Consider the following 18,353-nt stretch of genomic DNA (forward strand, 5'->3'; position numbering starts at 1 on the left):
TACCATTTCCATTTAATCACACTCACCTCTTGAGCGTGTCCAATTCGGTGAGTTTTCGGCGAACTCATAACCCACTGCATGATAGGAATTTCAGGTCGCAAAACTATATCATGTCCCAAAGTCAATTGCTCGGTATCCACCAGAGCCCAATAACATGCAAGTAACTGTTTCTCAAAAGGTGTATAACGCTCACCAGCATCAGGTAACTTTTTGGTCCAGAAACCTAACGGTACTCTACTCTTGCCTTGTTTCTGCCACAAACTCCAATTCGCATAAAGGCCTTGTACAGACACATTCAAATCCACATCACCATCACATACAGGCCATAAATCCAGAGCATGCTGAATTGCTTCTTTTGCCAGACTGAACGCATCTTGCTGTGGTTTATCCCATTCAAATGCATTCTTTTTACGAGTGACACGGTACAAAGGGGCCAATATTTGACTCAAATGAGGAATATGCTGGCGCCAAAAACCAAACAAACCAATGAAGCTTTGGGCTTCTTTCCTGTTCCTCGGAACTGCAAAATCAAGAATTTTCTGTTTAACCTGAGGGATCACTTCTCGGTGCCCCTCATGCCAATTAATACCCCAAAATTTCACAGCCTGGGACGGACCTTGTAATTTATCCGGGTTGATTTCCCAACCTTTCTCACGCAGGCACTCAATGACTCTGTCCAATTGGGTCTGAACTTCCTCTTGTGTTTCACCTTGGATCAAAATATCATCAATATAGTGACATATCTGAATTCGCGGATGAACCGGTACCTCAGCCAAATGCTCTGCCACCAGCCGGTGACATATCGTAGGACTATGCACATAGCCCTGGGGAAGACTTCTAAACGTCATCTGACGCCCGTTCCACGTAAAACTGAATTGTTCCTGACACTCAGGGGCAATCGGAATCGAAAAGAAAGCATTAGCAATATCAATGGACGCATACCATGTACCTGGATGTTTTTGGATTCTTTCAATTAGGGTAATAACATCCAGTACTGCAACAGTCAAAGGGGGTGTGTGTCTATTCAATTCTCGATAATCAACAGTCATGCGCCAAGAATTATCACTCTTACGTACAGGCCAAACAGGATTATTCCAAGCAGAAGTAACTGGGGTTATAACTCCTGCATCCACCAACTCCTGAATAGTGGTACTAATCTCTTCATGACCACCTGGAATACGATACTGCTTCTGACGAACCACTTTTGTCGCCTGGGGAACTTTTATGGGGGGCATTCTTAAACTACCAACCCGTACAGGCCTGGACGATATATAATGTTTAGTTCCAAATTGGTAACATCCATCATCTAAGTGCAAAGTCATTCCTTTCAAAATATCAATTCCAATTATGAATTCTAAGAGTGGTACCACTAATACAGAGTATTCTTTTCTAGGAATTCTACCTATTCTCATTTCAAGTAAAGTTTGAACTGCGGGAGTTTCCTTTCCACCTAATCCGGTAATTGTAAAAGGCTGACCTTTAAACTTCTTTGATTTTCCATGAATAAGAGTGGCCTCCGCTCCTGTATCTACCAATGCTCGAGCCCTTTGGACATTACGATGTCTCCAATAAATATCAATATCTACATAGGGTCTATTATCTCTGTGAGCCCATCTGTGTACTGGAGCTTGACCTATTTCCTAGTCATCTTTACTGCGTTCTGTGTACCAGGATAAATCAGGATAAAGACTCTCACGTTTCCCAGGTATCGATACCTCCTGTTCATATCCATCTCCATTACGAAATGGATTCCTGTTCTCTGCATTGTACTGCGGGTTTCGATCGGCCAATCTGTGTCGATCCTCTCTCCTTCTCAACTCAGGGGATTGATCCCTATCATCTCTACGTCTGCTGTTAACATAATCATCTCTCCCCATCTCTCTTTCCCCCTCTCTCTCCCTGTCTCTCTCATGACGGGGGGACAAATCACGTACATAACGTCGATCATCACGACGATCAGAGCGCCCACGGCGGTCGTCATCACCGCTACCGTCAGAAAAACCACGATCACACTCAGTTGTCCGAACACGCCGGGCACCCTCCTTTCGATCCAAGCCACGTTTGCGAAACATTTCCCACAAACGAGAAGTAGTCTCACCGTCAATGTCCTCCTTCCGCACACCATCGGCCATAAGACCAAAAAACATATCACGTCTAGTAAGTTTATTGTCACCAGGAGTACGAGTGTCAGGCCGGGATTGCCGTTCAGGTTTAAACCACTCACCCAACTCACCGAGTTGGCGTACCGATAACATGTTACCAGTCTGATTAATCAATAAAGTCATCATGACCTGCTTATAAGCAACAGGGGAAGAACGAATAATACGATTCCGCACAGAAGATGTCAAGAAACCATCAAGCAACCTGTCAGCAGTATTTAGAAAAATTGCCGTTTTCATCACCTCCTCTTTGAGACGTTGCGCAGCATCGCGCAAAGTATACCACGGTTTGTCATTCACAGGCCAGTCAGACTCAGTAGGATATTTTTGATTACAACCCTCAGTCGCCAATTGAAGCAAAGAAATTTGACCACCAACATTAAAGTTACGAAAATGATCCTGTACAGTAGAATCCGAACTCAAGGAACAAAACTTCAAACAATCGCCAGCATCCAACATAATGCCAGCAGCGCCCAGTTCATAAAGGCGCACCATCCATGTGAGTAAGGTCTCACCAGCTCGCTGCCGAAATCGCTGCAAAATATCACTAATTTCTTGTTGAGTAAAATCCTCCAAAGAGTCTAAAGCAATACCATTCGGGGCACCGGGAGCCTGCTGCAACTTCCGCCGAAAAACTGGATGCACCGAGACCGCGGGACGAGCATCACAAGGAGCTCGACCAGTACACGTAGAGGAACAATCAGTGTAAGAAGCGTCGACCCCGCTCGAAGGACGAGCGCAATCACGGGGTGCACCATCAGAGGCGCAAGAAGCAGACTTACAATCACGGCCGGAGCGAGAGGACTCGCGCTTGGCAGACTCCTCACCCGAGGAAGGAGAATCACTCGAGTTCCAGATATTACCATCCCATTCATCAGGATTCCAATCCAGTCCGGCTTTCGCTACGACCAGACGCACCTTTCGCTTCGAAACCCGACCACGCCGATTTTTGTATTTATAACGAGCAATTCGCACAGCCGCCCTCTCGGCAATAGTTTGGTACGTCTCAAGTTTGTCAGCAAGCAACTTATTTTGACACCGCAACAAAGTATGAGCATTCTGAATCTCAACAAAGTTCGCTTCCACATCCTTATGCGATTTCTGCAACTTCAACAACCTCTCATGCAGAATCCTGTACGCAGACAGAACAATCCAACCTCTGCGCCCCAAAACGGGAAGCTCATCACCTTTAGATACCGGCGCCTTCTGTAAACAAGTAATCACATTAGCCGGCTCCGCCAGCTCCAAAAAAGAATTCCAATTCTCACTCAAACCAGTAGAATCAGCCCACTCACGGGCTAAGGCTTCATAAGGCGTTGAATCCCAGCCGGGAATATCAACGGGCAACTTAAAAGTAGATTTTGACTTTGTAGAAAACATTTCGGAAAAGAAAGAAAAAGAGAAAAAGAGAAAGAAGAAAGAAGAAAGAGCAAAAAACTACACTCACAATTATATAGAAATAATATACAAACGAAACCACGCACGCGCCGAAAGCAAACACGATACAACCACAACGCACACAGGTTTCGTAAACGGTTCGTGACGCCAAATGTTCTGCTTGGGTTTTCGGATCAGATAGAACCCGCTCATCAGAGCCTCACTAACCCAGACAGAACGTTACCCCCTCCCTAGGGCCTATTTACAATAGTGCAACCACATATATCTACCACCTAAGGACAGGGAATTCCTACTATATATACCAAGACCTCTTATAATCGGCGGCCTCGCGATCCCATACGGATCCAGACCTCTCTGCCCATACGACAGTATCACAAGTGGCGGCCTCGCGATCCCATACGAATCCAGACCTCTCTGCCCATACGACAGTATCACAAGTGGCGGCCTCGCGATCCCATACGAATCTAGACCTCTCTGCCCATACGACAGTATCACAAGTGGCGGCCTCGCGATCCCATACGAATCCAGACCTCTCTACCTAGACGGCAGTCTCAGCACAATCGGCGGCCTCGCGATCCCATACGAATCCAGACCTCTCTGCCCATACGACAGTATCACAAGTGGCGGCCTCGCGATCCCATACGAATCCAGACCTCTCTACCCAGACGGCAGTCTCAGCACAATCGGCGGCCTCGCGATCCCATACGAATCCAGACCTCTCTACCCAGACGGCAGTCTCAGCACAATCGGCGGCCTCGCGATCCCATACGAATCCAGACCTCTCTACCCAGACGGCAGTCTCAGCACAATCGGCGGCCTCGCGATCCCATACGAATCCAGACCTCTCTGCCCATACGACAGTATCACAAGTGGCGGCCTCGCGATCCCATATGAATCCAGACCTCTCTACCCAGACGGCAGTTTCAGCACAATCGGCGGCCTCGCGATCCCATACGAATCCAGACCTCTCTACCCAGACGGCAGTCTCAGCACAATCGGCGGCCTCGCGATCCCCTACGAATCCAGACCTCTCTGCCCATACGACAGTATCACAAGTGGCGGCCTCGCGATCCTATACGAATCCAGACCTCTCTACCTAGACGGCAGTCTCATACGACAGTTCATCCTATGATCACCATAACATACAAAAAGGGAATCAGTCTCACTATTCATCAGATCACACAAGGATTGCCAGTTCGAGCATAGCCTGTTCTCAGGTTCGAGGGGCTCCTCTTTCCCTTATTCAGTTACCACTTACCTGATCAGGGTTAACATCTGTTCATGTAGCCGCAGCTGACTAGAAGAATAGGCTACCCTCTCATACAAGAACACGCAGCACATGTTGGTTCACTACAAACTGGGTACTTTATTACTCATTACATACACAATCACATAACATTACGATATAACACATAACCTGCAAAGAAAAGTGAAAGATTAAGTTGTACACTCTAATAAGAAAGGGTCGACATCACCTTAGTAGTATGTAGCCTGCACTCAGTGGTCATCTAGGTTCCCTTCTCGTCTGTGCCTCGGCTCGCCTGGAAGTCACCCTTCTCCGAGTCACTGGGACCTCTTCCTTATCGGCTACTCTCTCCTCTCTGGCTATTCTGCTAGGAGAGCATCTGTCTCTCGGTTCTTCTCCGCCTTCAAGATGGCGTCTGTCTTCCCTGGAATAAGTAGTAGCTTTACTGCTAACGGCTAGATGCCGCCTACGGACTGAACATGTAACTGCCTCAGACTTTCACTAATATAGAGGTGCGTTTCCTCATGGAAAATTCCGGCCTGTAACCTGCCGCCCACCAAATTCTTGTACCTCCCCGTACCAAGGACACGTTCCCAGCCGGCCGGCCTGATGTAGTGTCTTCGGCATGAAGAAAAATACAATCCTTCGATAAGGGCCGGACTGAACTGGTTCTCTCCAAGCGAATAACACCTCATAACTAAAACATTACATTTGACCTAGAAGCATCCCAAGCTGCCGGAGCAGAAAGAAAGATGGAGTCTCTCCCGTTTGAGGCCTACCAGGCCTGAATTCAGCACAGCTCCATGAAATACCCTCACTACAGGACAGGTTATCCCTAATACTAACGAATCTATCCCCTAGGCTATGTGTGCAAGCCCTGATCTATGGGGAAGAGCACAGAATCATGTCGAAGTGCCTAGTAAATAGGCTCCATTCACTACTCTAACCCTTAGACTTGAATGATAAGAGACTGAAGTCACATTCCATCATTGTTCCTCACAAGAAGGCCGGAAAAATCGAGCAGAACAGTAACGTACTGTATATTAAAACAAATCGCCAAATTGCGTATACAATGAACTGAGAATACAACTGCCGAAGAACATTTAGAGTATAAATAAAAGCAGGAAATGGTGTCCTCATATAAACCACTGCAAAACAGTTCAAACTGCACTTGCCCCTTTAAGAACTTTGGAAGACTGTACTGCCCACCCACCAGGGAGTCATTTAGGCAGTTCACTTTTGGAGCACAGGGAAGATAAAGGTAGAAGTCGGAGAGAAACTCCACGGTGAACCAGGATTTATGAGTAAGTAGCTCAGCTCAGCTCTTACTACTTCACCATGGGATTCTCTCTGTTATTCACAAGGCGTAGAGTAGAGTAACAAGCTTACACAACCATGAAAGCACAATTAGGGCCACAGTACAGACTCTTATGCAAAGAAATTGACTTCTGAGGCCTCACTCAGCAATGTATATTTCCAGCAGAGTCCAAACTATAAGGCTTTGTAACAGTATTGACTAATTTCCATGCGAGAGCCCTATAGATATCTGCAGTGGGGGCATTTCTAGTGAATGCAACTATCTTTTCTTTAAAACCTTCTGGCATAAATAATACCATCAACCATGATAACCTACTTAAGAGTCTCCAAACACTTGCCTGGTTCAAGGCTCAGCTGCAAAGTTGATACATTTTTTCCTGACTGACTGCACCCAGCCCACCCGGCTCTCTCCTTTTCCACCCCTTCTGTTACCGTCACATGTGAGGTCCTCTTCCATCTCCTTTGCAGTATGCATCAATGATTAATTGTCATCAGATCATTTGTTTGTCCTTGTAGTTGTATGTGATAACACACACGTTATACTGCACTTGACTATAACATCGCCTCTTCCTCCTCAGCCCATAGTCCTTTCCTTCTTGTGCCCAATAACAAGATGCAAACAAAGTGGTTACGATAAACCCATCTTGTAGGAGGCTGGCTCAGTATATGTTGTACACCTATTGGTGATACTCCCTGCACTGAGTCCAGGCTACCCTTAGTGATAGTCTGTAAGGTCCCTGATAAGCAAAGCTTACAAGGGGAAGCTGTGGAGAGCAGCTAAGGCTTATCCAGGAGTGCGTTAAGCGGATGCGTTTACCGTACAAGTCAGTCAATGAATGTTACACAGGAAAGAACCACACCAGTGTTATTACACCCCAACACTTAACTGCTTTGGTATATCTCCTACCCGGAGATATGCATACACATTAACAATATCAGTAAAACCTGTAAGTAAAACACATAAAAACACATGGGCCCCTATGGGGGGGAAGGGGAGGGGGCAAACCATATACTAAGTAAGTGGAATTCGAAAGAGGTACCTAACCAAGACTACCACCCAAGGATCTGTAGGCCAGGGGCAGCACGGAACCACCCAAGGTAAGTAACTAGGAGTCCATAGGCGTCCGGGTGCAGAGGTAATACCTCGGGTCAGTGTCCATAGGATAACATGGGGAAGTCCCGGTTAAGATTTTCAGGATTCAGGACCCTTCCCAGAAGACTCGCAGGAAATCCTTTGGAGCCAGGGAGGTTGGAGAACACCCCCACCCGTGGATACCCAGAGAAGCAGGATACCTTCACCAGGGAGCTCGGGTGTGTATTTGTGAAATGGTGTCTGAACTGCCTATTGAAGTCAAAGGGGGTATTCAGAAATCCACCTGCTACTGTGATCCGGGGACAAGGTGGGTGGAACCCAAGTGTGGATTCCAGATGAGGAGCACCTAAGGAGAGAGAGAAGAAAGAGACCAAACCACCTGGAGTCGTCCAGGAGTTGCAGGAGCACAATGCCCACCCTTCTCAGGTTACTTCACGGCAGAAGGAGGTCTTTGAGTTGCAGCTGTGGAGTCAAGGTGACGATGAAGAACACAGGAGCCATACACGAGCTGCCCCACAACTGTCGAAGAAATGCAGGCGGGTCAGTGGCCGGCAGGACCACTAACAAGCCTTGGCAAATGCAGCAGACACGTTGCAGGAAGAGTTGCAAAGAGGAGGACCAGTAAATCCAGCTAACTCTCACCCAGCACAGGTAAGTTAGAGCTTGCCCACTGCAAGCAGGAGAGCCAGCAGATCTAAATGGAGACCCCATGAGGACCCTCTGACAGCAGGCACAAGGAGTTGCAGGGAGGACTCAGCAGCACAGCAAAGATGGAGGCCCACTTTACAGATGATGCAAGGAGGACGTCGCCTTTGCAGCAGGGTGATGCTTGAGGCTGGGGCTTCCTGGAGCTCGAAGATCTTCGAACTGGAGAGTCAACAAGCCTTGGCAAAGTCAGAATGACATGGTGCACAAGGACGCAGTTCCAGCAGCTCAACGAGGGATTGCAGTCTTCCAAATTGCATAGATGACAGGTTAGGCCTCAGGAGAACTACCAAATCACTACCTTTGTTGTAGAGACTTGAAGAATCCGTGGAACAGCAGGATCTACTGACCAGTCGTCGATGTTGAGGTGCCTGCGTTTGCAGGGGAGTGACTTTTTTACTCCAAGGGAGATTCCTTCCAGCTGTTCTTGATGCACACAGAGTCCTTGTGACAATGGAGGATGCACGGCCTCAGATGTAGTAGTATTGGTTCAAAGCATGGAGACAATGTTGCAGTAGGAGCCTTCCTACCAGGAGCAGTCTTCTCTTGAGTCCGGCACAGCCCAACAGCAGAGTCCAGTGTCCTTATTTGAGACAAATCTAGGGTCCCACCCTCAGGGGCGCCCTTAAGTAACCCAGGAAGGGGTTGTATAACTTCTGTAGTGACCCACCTATTGGGGGGGAAGGGGTGTCAGGAATGCTACTCTGATGGTCTGACCAGTCAGATGTTTCCAGGGGCCTTTGCCTATCTTGCTTTCAAGATGGCAGAATCAAGCAGCCACCTGGTGAATCTCTGGGCACCTCGCTGGGGGAAAGTGCTGGACAGGGGGGTGGTCACTCCCCTGTCCTTTGTATAGTTTCGTGCCAGAGAGGGAGCCCAGGGCTCCTGAACTGGGTAAAACTGGTTTATGTAAGAAGGGCACTAAGTGTGCCCTTCAAAGCAGTCTGGTGGCTATCAGAAGCATCCCCACCCTAGTTCAGAGACACCTAATTCTAAAAGAGAGGTGGCCACACCTCTCCTCTACAGGAATTCCTTCTTTGTTCTGCCTTTCCCTGCCAGAGTTAGGCTCACCAGCAGGAGGGCAGAACATTATTTGGAGTCTGCACCAGCACTGGCTTGCACGCAGACCCTTTAAGGCTACGCAGGTAGACATAGGGAGTTCTCTAAGGAGATCCTCCCCAGTACATGGTACAATGCATCTAACACTCAAATCGGTGTAGTTGCATGATTCTAACATGTTTGATACCAAACATGACCAGGTTCGGTGAAGCCATTATGTAGTTTGACATCTCGAGTTTGCCAGTGTCCAATACATACCTTAAAATTGCTTCCCTGCACTTACAAAGCCCAGATAATTTGGTCCGGGGGTTGTAGGGGTGCCTCTGCTCATGCACAGACACCCTCTCACTTAGAACTATGGACCCTGCCCGTGGGCTGAAGGGCCTACCTTAGGGGTGACTTATAGGTTTTAAGTGCAGTGACTGGGACATAATGTAAACCTTATATCTGAAGTGAATTTCCCTCCTGCTGCAAAGGAAGGCCCGCAGACACAATTTGAACAAGATGAGGGAAGCAGCCTGGAATTACAAAGTCGCACTGCCTGAAATAGCCACAAATTGCATGCTCAAATACTACATTACCCACCTCAATGGTCAGCTGCGCATTGACCAAACATAAACATAGAATATATACAAATTGAGAGGAAACTACAATCATGTATCAGTGTTATATATACAGGAAACTAAATATAGATGGGCGAAGATTTTGGTTGGTGATACAATTACTTTGCTTTATAGTATTTTTTTAAACGGACGCAGCCAACGCATTTCGCCTTAACAAGACTTCATCAGAATAAAAGATCTTCACCACTCCAGAACATCGACATTATTGTCCGCTTTTGAATGAACGTACGGTAATCTTTTACTAATTGTATCATAGGCCAATAGTACTGGCCCAGTGGCCCCTTGGATTATTTCAGTAATATGAAAGCATAAGCAGTGTTTCACCCGTGCATATACTGTCACGATCCCTTGATAATCACAGTAGTATTTCATTTCTCTTGGAAAGTAAAAGCAGCAAATCATGTGCCAACTTGGATAAACGATCGTCAGTCACGGGGTTCCTATTCGCAAACTCTTTGTCCTTATGCGTGGGTCATGTTCGACACAATTGCACTCCTGATGTCCTTAAACAAAATGCCGATTTCTTGTAAGTTGACACATGTTTATCGCAAGATTCGTTGCTTTCACTTTCCAAGAGAAGTGAACTACTACTGTGATTATCACTGGATCGTGACAGTATACGCATGGGCTAAACACTGCTTACGCCTTCATATTACTGGAATAATCCAACGGACCACTGGGCCAAAACTGTTGGTCTATGATCCAAATAGGAAAAGATTACCGTACGTTCTTTCAAATGTGGACAATAATGTCGATCTTCTGGAGTGGTGAAGATCTCTCGCACTGGTAAAGCCTTGTTAAGGCAAAGCGCGTTGGCTGCGTCCATTCGAAAAAATACAATAAAGCAAAGTGATTGTATCACCAACCAAGATCTTTGACCAGCTATATTTTGTTTCCTGTATATATAACACTGACAACTGATTGTAGTAGCCTCTCTATTTGTATATATTCTCTGCAGACACAGTTTGCTTGGGCTACCATGGGTGGCTTAATACATGCTGCAGCCCATGGGAGGTCCCTGGTGTACCAATGCCCTGGGTACCTCAGTACCATATACCAGGGACTTACAAGGGTATACCAGTATGCCAATTGTGGGGTGTACAAAGTCCTTACCAGTCAATGTAGACACTGGGTACTTCAGTTTAAATACACTGTCACCAGGCCAAAAGTGGGGCAACCAAGTCCGAAAGATCCTACTTTCCCATCTAAGCCTAAGATTATATCTCTCATTAATAGTTATAACTTTTGGAAGAATGTCCTGTACCCCCCCTTCACTGAGACACGTTCACCCTCCGTTCTCTAAATCACCATGCCCACCCTCCAGCTGCTTCTGGTTTTGTCATTGACGTGTGATCTATCCTATATCAGAATCTCTCCATTGGCTTTCATGTGAACGTGTCCCAAGGGACTTCTTTTTCCATCTCGAAACCCTCAGAACAATCCAGCCATTCCTTTCATCACAAAGTAACCATTCTCAACAACCTCTTTTCCAGCCGTTTCTAAAGTTTCAACAGCGTCTTTCTGTCCCTTCCCATTTAGCATCTTAGTTGACTGTAAACAAAATGCAGGAGCTGCCAAGATCAAACTTCTGCTCTCAAGACCCTGCACAGGTTTCCAACCTTCAAGAAAACGAAATTCAAGACTCCCTGCATACCTTTGTATACCTTCTTTAAGCAACAATAGCTATTGCTCTGGTGGAAGGCTTCCCACTACACTGGCTCACACACGCTTTACTCAGGAAACTGTTTCTTAATGGAACAGCCATGTTTTCCACATCACCACATCAGACCGTTGCTTCCCCTTGATTCTTTTTTTTTTTTTTTAAATATATTTATTAGCATTTTTCATAGTTTCAATACAGTAACAGTTCCCAGCAGGAATATGAAGACATGTCAACGTCAATACCACAGCGTCAAGTTCTTTAAACAGTAACAAACAGTAGGACGACAGTAGCATGTCCCATTGATCCCACTCTGGTCCGCCCCTCCCAACCCTCAGCCCAGCTCGTCTCAAGACCTCACTGAGATTCAGTAAGCGTAAGACCATAGTGTTTAAGCCACGGCTTCCATATTCTCCAGAACTTTTGGGACAGCCCCTTGCCTGATATGTCGTTTTCTCTCCCAGCATATACATGTCCATGCTTCGCTTCCATTCAGTCCGTGACGGGCATAGCACCGACCCCATGTCCTGGCCAGTTCACGCTTTGCCACCACCAGTCCCAGCTGGAGTAGTAATACTTTTGTCCTAGGAAGATCAAACTCGGTTTGAATTCCCAGCAGAACTAACTGCGGGTTCAATGGGATCGTCCCCTCCAGAATAGCCCCTAGTTCTTCTAACTGATTGCTTCTCCTTGATTCTTGTTGCTTCCCTCTAATACTCTTTCCTTCTGTCACAGTGACTAAAGAGCTGCTATCAGAGTTAATATCAATTCATCAGAACTGTCAAGACATGGCTTTTTTTCTAGTAGCCATCTTCAAACCCGTCTCTATTTATGTATTTATGGCCACTGCTGTAGCATGTGGCTATAAATAAAAGTTGATATACCACAAAATCTGGATGTCTTGTGCTATATGATTTGATTGCAGGCTAGCTGAGCTTTTTGTTTTATATCTCTTTAGAAACCCAACATCAAGCAACGTGTGGCATTAAGCGGCATGAAGAATATAGTGTGGACGGAGGAACATGACATGGTCATGGATCGCTTTTTAGAGAACGTTGGCGAGAATCTCCTTGTTGTGTACTTGGACCCAGTTTCAGGGCTGAAGGTTGAACTGAAAATGCCAACACAGGTAATGTCTTTTTTTATTTTTTATTTTAGATGGCTTGGCTAGTTGGTGGGAACAGTGAGTAGTTTGAAGTATTGATTTATTTATTGAGTCACAGCATGGACTGTTCAACAAGAGCATGGAGATTTTTTATATAAAAATGAAAGTCCTTTCAGAAATAAGCGAAAAAGGGAACAGAAGGAGAGCAAAGAAAAGAGTTAGAAATTAGAGTTCAGTGAGAACCGATGTGTTTAAGTTTTTCCAGGAGGGTATAACAAGCCAGAGTTGAGTCTTAAATCATACGGAAGACGATTCAAAAGTCTCAGAGCTAAGCAAGAGAAGAACTGGGCCATCAATGTGGATCTATTGTTTTTGGAATTTCCAGAACTAGATAACTTTTTACTTCCAGTTTCCTTTTTTCCTCCTTTGAGGTATAGTTCGTCCTTCAAGTAGCTAGCAAGTGGGGGACTTACTTAGTACATAATGCATGAATCCATAAGTTATGTTCTTGCTTCTGAGGCGAGCCAGTGGAGGTCTTTCAAATTCGGTTTAAAGTGATTCACTGTCAGCACCTTTAACAAGGCAAGCAGGCATATGACAAATGGCCCTAAGAGAGTCTGCTGTTGAGAAGTAAGCCTAGATAAAATAACATTACCTCAATCTAGATGACGAAAAACCGTGTTTGTACAGCTGATCTAGATCTTTCAAAGGAGTTGGAGGGATGCTTAGTTTTGTTAATTTTTTAATAAATGCACAGTAATAGACCAAGGAAGATGAGATACCAAGTGAGTGTTTCAATTCGTCTTTTGTACATTTTGTGAAAAGTCTTTGGAGTGATAGAGGAGAATCACTGGTTTTGTTGGGTTTAGCTTCAAGTAGGAAAAAGCCATCCAATATATAGGGTTTTCCATGTAGATTTATACACCTAATACGTCTGCAAGATTTGAGATTTTGAGATACAATTTTGTTTTGTCTTTATATTGGTGTATGATAGTTATTTTTATCTTGAAGCATTGAGTGTAGTTGCTCCTAATAGAAGTTGAATAGGGACGGTGATTAGATCGAGGCTTGATGCATGCCGAAGTTAATTAGTAGCAGTGGGATCTCAAAGAGTCAGTTGTAACAAATTAGGATTTGCAGAAGAAGAGAGGAAGAGACCTAGTTCAGCACTTGCCCCTTAATCTCCATTGTTGACATAATGATGATGATGATGATGATTAGGGTATTATGGTTACGGGAGTGAAATGCTGCTGACGGGTCCTGTGGCACTAGAACTTCATCAACTATATTTAGGATATTGTCCAATATTTTAAGGGTAGCTGTTTCTGTTCTCCATTAGGGAACTAGGTAGGTTGGGTGGGGCTTAGTAAATTATTGGCAGAACTGTGTGAGAGAATTGGAGAAATGCCTTTTTGGCGATTTTTCCACAGAAGAGAAGTTCAGGATTGTTCTTATGTTTTTGAAATCATGGTTTGGTTTCTGTAGAATACGTGATCTGAACAGATTTGAACATAAAAGGAAACACACTTTCCCCCATGGAATAGATAAGGATTTTTTTTTAAAGGAGCACGGGTCAGCAATTAATTAATTAGTAGCTCACAAACTCAGCGTCATACAAACATTGACCATTCACTATTTAAAATAGAAATTGGTGCTTACGTAGAGATTGTGGACAAGAAGTGGATGGAGTAGTCTTTTATTTTTAGTTGAATGTAGTTCCATCCAAAAACTAGGCCGGGGACTCCATACAGTATATAGATTTAAGCCCTGCTTTCTCAATGTACACAGTCACACACTTCAGTTCCTTTATGACAAATGAACTTGTATTTGAACAGTATTTTGTTATTCTCCACCACAGATGATTTGCTTGTCTTTTTTTGTCTTGAGTATGGGAGGAACTATGACTTGGTGGTTCTTGGTGACAAAATAAACTCAATCAGAGACACTATTTCACAATCTCTTCAAGTTAGTGTAGGTTCCCATACGTGTAGGCTTTCCACATAAGCTTGGAGCAGTCTTGGTGAGAGAATTTAATCCACATAGAATTATCTTGGTGTTAAAGAACACTGCTTGGGTGAGATTTCTCTCACATTAGAAATAGCCATACACAACCCGGTAAACACTGTATATGGGTGCTAGGATTTCTTTTTTAAAGGTCCCACCAGTAATGGTAAGCTAACAAGTGTCATAAAGCTAATTTCAAGAATGCAAATAAAGACTAAGTCCTATGTCTTTGAGGAATCTGCCCATTATGGGGCATTTTGACGTAAGGTAGCTCAAAGTACCCACCTCCTGCTTTAGGATGGTAGGCTGTCAGGATGAGGTTCACTTAATTTAAGTCCACCTCTTGGACCTCGGATGCTGGAGGGATATCGTTTTCTCTTTGCATCTACTTGATTGTGCATGTGGACTTCTTTTGAATACGCACCCGCTTCACAAATTATTCCTCTGCTTCTCAGCTCTTTCGAGTTTTCTCCATTATGAGAAGTTGTTATATTCATGAGTACTGAATATCCATGTATGTCTGGTGAACACTTAATATAAATAAATAATGATCTCATTTAATTTTCAGTTAGTCTATCTGACTTTATTTTCTTTATTTTGTTTAAGTAGCCAACCACAATATTTTTTCCTAAAAGTAAACTATGGCTTTTTCACAAATAGTTAAAATCTTCCCGCCGCATATATTTGATGCAGTGCCTGATGAGCCACATCGACTCTAGAAAAGGTCAAGCACAGTTTCTGACATTTGTTGGAAACTGGTTAACAAGAGGCTGAGAGATAGAGAAAGTGTTTCTCTTTTGAGCCAAAAGAGGTGAGATGGGTAAAAAGAAAGGTTCTTCCTCTGTGTCCGCATTGTGGAAAGAAAAGAGTTGGCTTTATCCATTGTCCATAGTGAGGATTACAAATAAGTAATTTTTCCATCATCCAAAAGTACATAATTGAAGGCTGCTCTCCCTACCCAGAGTTCAACTTGCTCCTGTCACTTACTCCTTCCTCATCTTCAGTTATCTTTGATGGCTACCATTCCAGGCGACAAGCAGTGATTTAATGGCATACGACTCCCAAGATATGTACACTTCCATGCACCCTCATGATCCGTGGTTTTTGCCGGAAAAATATGGTCTGCCTTTCCGAACAAATAAATTACCTTTACATAGGGCAAAGCATGTTTCATTCTATGCAAGCTTGCTCTTATTTAGGTTCTGTCATCCTCAGGGGACAGGATGTGAGGGGAGAGGATGTGGTTTAACGTCCAGAGCGGCCGACTTTGAAGCTGGGGAACCAGGTTCGAATCTGGCGGGAGGCTCAAGCATCCTATCATTCTGGGCAATCTCCCTATGCCTAAAACTCTTTAAAAAAAAAAAATGTAATGTGCCCGTTTGTAATGCAACTGGTGCTCATGTAAAGCTCTCCTATACCTTCGGGTCGAGTTCATGCTATATAAAACTGCGGGGGAAAAAAAAGTTATACCTGGCTCTTTACATCTATCCCCATTCAGACTTATCCCAAAGCACAGGCTAATACATGTGAGGAAACCCTTGTATTTAAACCCAGGGATTCCGCAAGCCTTTGCTTCTAGATTGTCTTCGGAATAAAGCCTGCACCTTCCTCTGGAAGTCCAACCACACACAGAATGGAGACTTTCACATTTTTTCAATTATTTCCACATTATTGTGTGCTCTTTGGTCCAGTTGATGAGGACACTACACGTCTCACGTTTCCCTCATGTATGTTGCCATTTTTAGTGTATCTATTTTAACCTGTTGATAACATATTCCACATCTTGGTCTTCAGGTTAAGGACCACATAATTTCATTTGTTGAGTTTATCACAAGTTCTGAACGATATTCCCATTTTATTATCCGCTATTGCCATCAAAGATAATTTACTGGCTCGGGCAGCACCATGTGAGCATTGTTCTTATGAACCTTGTTCTTCCCTCTGTATTTAGTTTTGAGTAAGACTTTTTTCAACATTTTTTCCAGCCCTCTCTATAAGAATACCTTGTCAGCACTTCAATTTAATTACTTGCAGTTGCCTCTGCTTCTGATACAGTACCGCTTTACTTCTTTACTAGCCTCTCATCTGCCCTGTACCTCTTTGTGTCTCAGAAAGGGCTCTTACAAAAACAATTGTGATGTTTCCTTCGATTTTCCAAATTGTGTTAAAGAAGGAAAATGGTGACAGCAAAAAAAGATAGTTTTACTTTTATTGCTTTATGATTACTTGCCTGCCACTTTAACAGAGGCAGGACCCTCTGAAACCCACAATGCAGTTCATTATGCCTTCTAATTTGAGGAAGACTCTTGAATGCTTACTTGCAAATGTATTGTATGCTTTTCCTCACTGGACGTAGAATGGTTGTTCATGAATTCAATGAGGATACCAGTGGTGTAGAACCAGGATTACTATTAAGTACCATTTTCTTCTCTTTTGTGGTAATGTCATGGATATTCATGGCAACTGAATAATTGTATACTATAAACAGAGGTCGAAGTGGTCGGGGTTGGCAGAAGCACTCCTACTTTTTTAATTTAATAGATTCCGTTCCCCTACTTTTTTTTAATTTTAAACACACATCGAGGGACGGCAGAAATAGCCAAGGTCTACAGATAAGAAACGGTTATCACCCTCTTTTTCCTCCTTTCGTTTACTTGTTCCTCAGTGAAATGGATCCAAAAAAGAAAAACCCTTTTGCTGGGAATGTGGTCTTTTTCAGACATTTTTCTATTTCAAAGTGCAGCCTTGGGACGGAGAGAAATAAAACGTTCAAAATGTGAAAAACAACGAAATAAAGCAACGTTCAAAATGTGAAAAAAACAACTAAATAAAGCGAGATCGAGTGGTCCAAAGTGGCCAGATTGATTTTATTCAGACCCAAACACATTAGCGCCACTTTACAGAGTTTGTCAGTGAAGCGCTACTTTTGTTTTCTTGTCTTTCTTTTTTTTTTTTTTTAAACTCTTTTTATTAAATTTGCCCAAAAGACCATAACACACATGAATCACTTATGTTCGTACATGATGAGGCTTCAGTATTACAATCATGTGTAAAAGAAGGAAGAGACTGCAGATCACTGGTGGTTTCCGATACTTACTTATATAGCAGAACAGTTTCACAGTGAATATGCTTAAAAGAGGTTCATGCCTTGCCAACCCCATGTCGCCCTAGCATGGCTCTTGACTTTCTTTGAACAACATTGTTTTCCCTGGTTGGGGAAGTGCACCATTCCTGGAGGTACTGCGCAATACATGTTTCCCTTGTGAATTGGAAAACAAATTGTGTACAGCCTCTGTGTTCAGGGATGTGTTCTTTTTAAACCATGCTGCTCACGTTTTGTAAGGATATAAGCAATGGACATTGAAACGGATCCCTTCTGGGCGCCGTAGTCATGTCCTTAACTTTTTCAGGCAAAAACACTAATTGATTTCTGAATCTTGAGTGTAAAAGCGATAAGGTAACCATGTTGTCCCTTCTTATATTTCACATGCTTTACTTAATCTTGCATTCCCTAGGAGTGTTTTTTTTCTTCAGGCTGTTATTACTCTTTTCTACTGCGTAATTTGAATTGAGTCGCATCCAGGTGCTTATAGCGGGAACAATTGGGTTGTAGTTGAAGGCAGTGCGAGTTTCTCTTAGTGGGGCAGTATAGTGTTCAGTGGGGGAGAGGATGTGGCACTATGACCAGAGCTGCCGAATTTGGAACTGGGGAACCAAGTTCAGTCTTCATGACCAGTCCACTCTCCTGAGGGAGCACATTCCTTTGCTAGATCTTAGACGGCCCGCAAAACCTCAGAAGCCCTGCTGTCTTAGCACCAGCAGGTGGACCCTATCAGGGCAAGTGTGGGTTAACCTTGAAGGCCTGTCCACCACAATCCATGCTGAAGTTCATCTCCAGTCTTGCAGCAGCCCTATGAAGCAGCACATCCTAGAGCGACGGTGACTCTGTCACTGAAGTCACAGGACCCTTGAGCAGGGCGGCTC

At 44.2% G+C, this 18,353-nt stretch overlaps 1 protein-coding gene across 1 annotated transcript in view; it reads left to right on the top strand.

Annotated features, from left to right (window-relative positions):
• DNAH2 (dynein axonemal heavy chain 2) overlaps positions 1-18,353 on the top strand; it is a 2,945,517-nt gene that overhangs the window by 124,896 nt on the left and 2,802,268 nt on the right. Inside the window, exon 4 of the mRNA XM_085638712.1 lies at positions 12,219-12,389. Within this exon, the coding sequence (XP_085494838.1) occupies positions 12,219-12,389 (171 nt within the window). The remainder of the gene's footprint in view (positions 1-12,218; positions 12,390-18,353) is intronic.

Source organism: Triturus cristatus, chromosome 12, assembly GCF_964204655.1.
Source record: "Triturus cristatus chromosome 12, aTriCri1.1, whole genome shotgun sequence".
Lineage (NCBI taxonomy): Eukaryota > Metazoa > Chordata > Amphibia > Caudata > Salamandridae > Triturus > Triturus cristatus.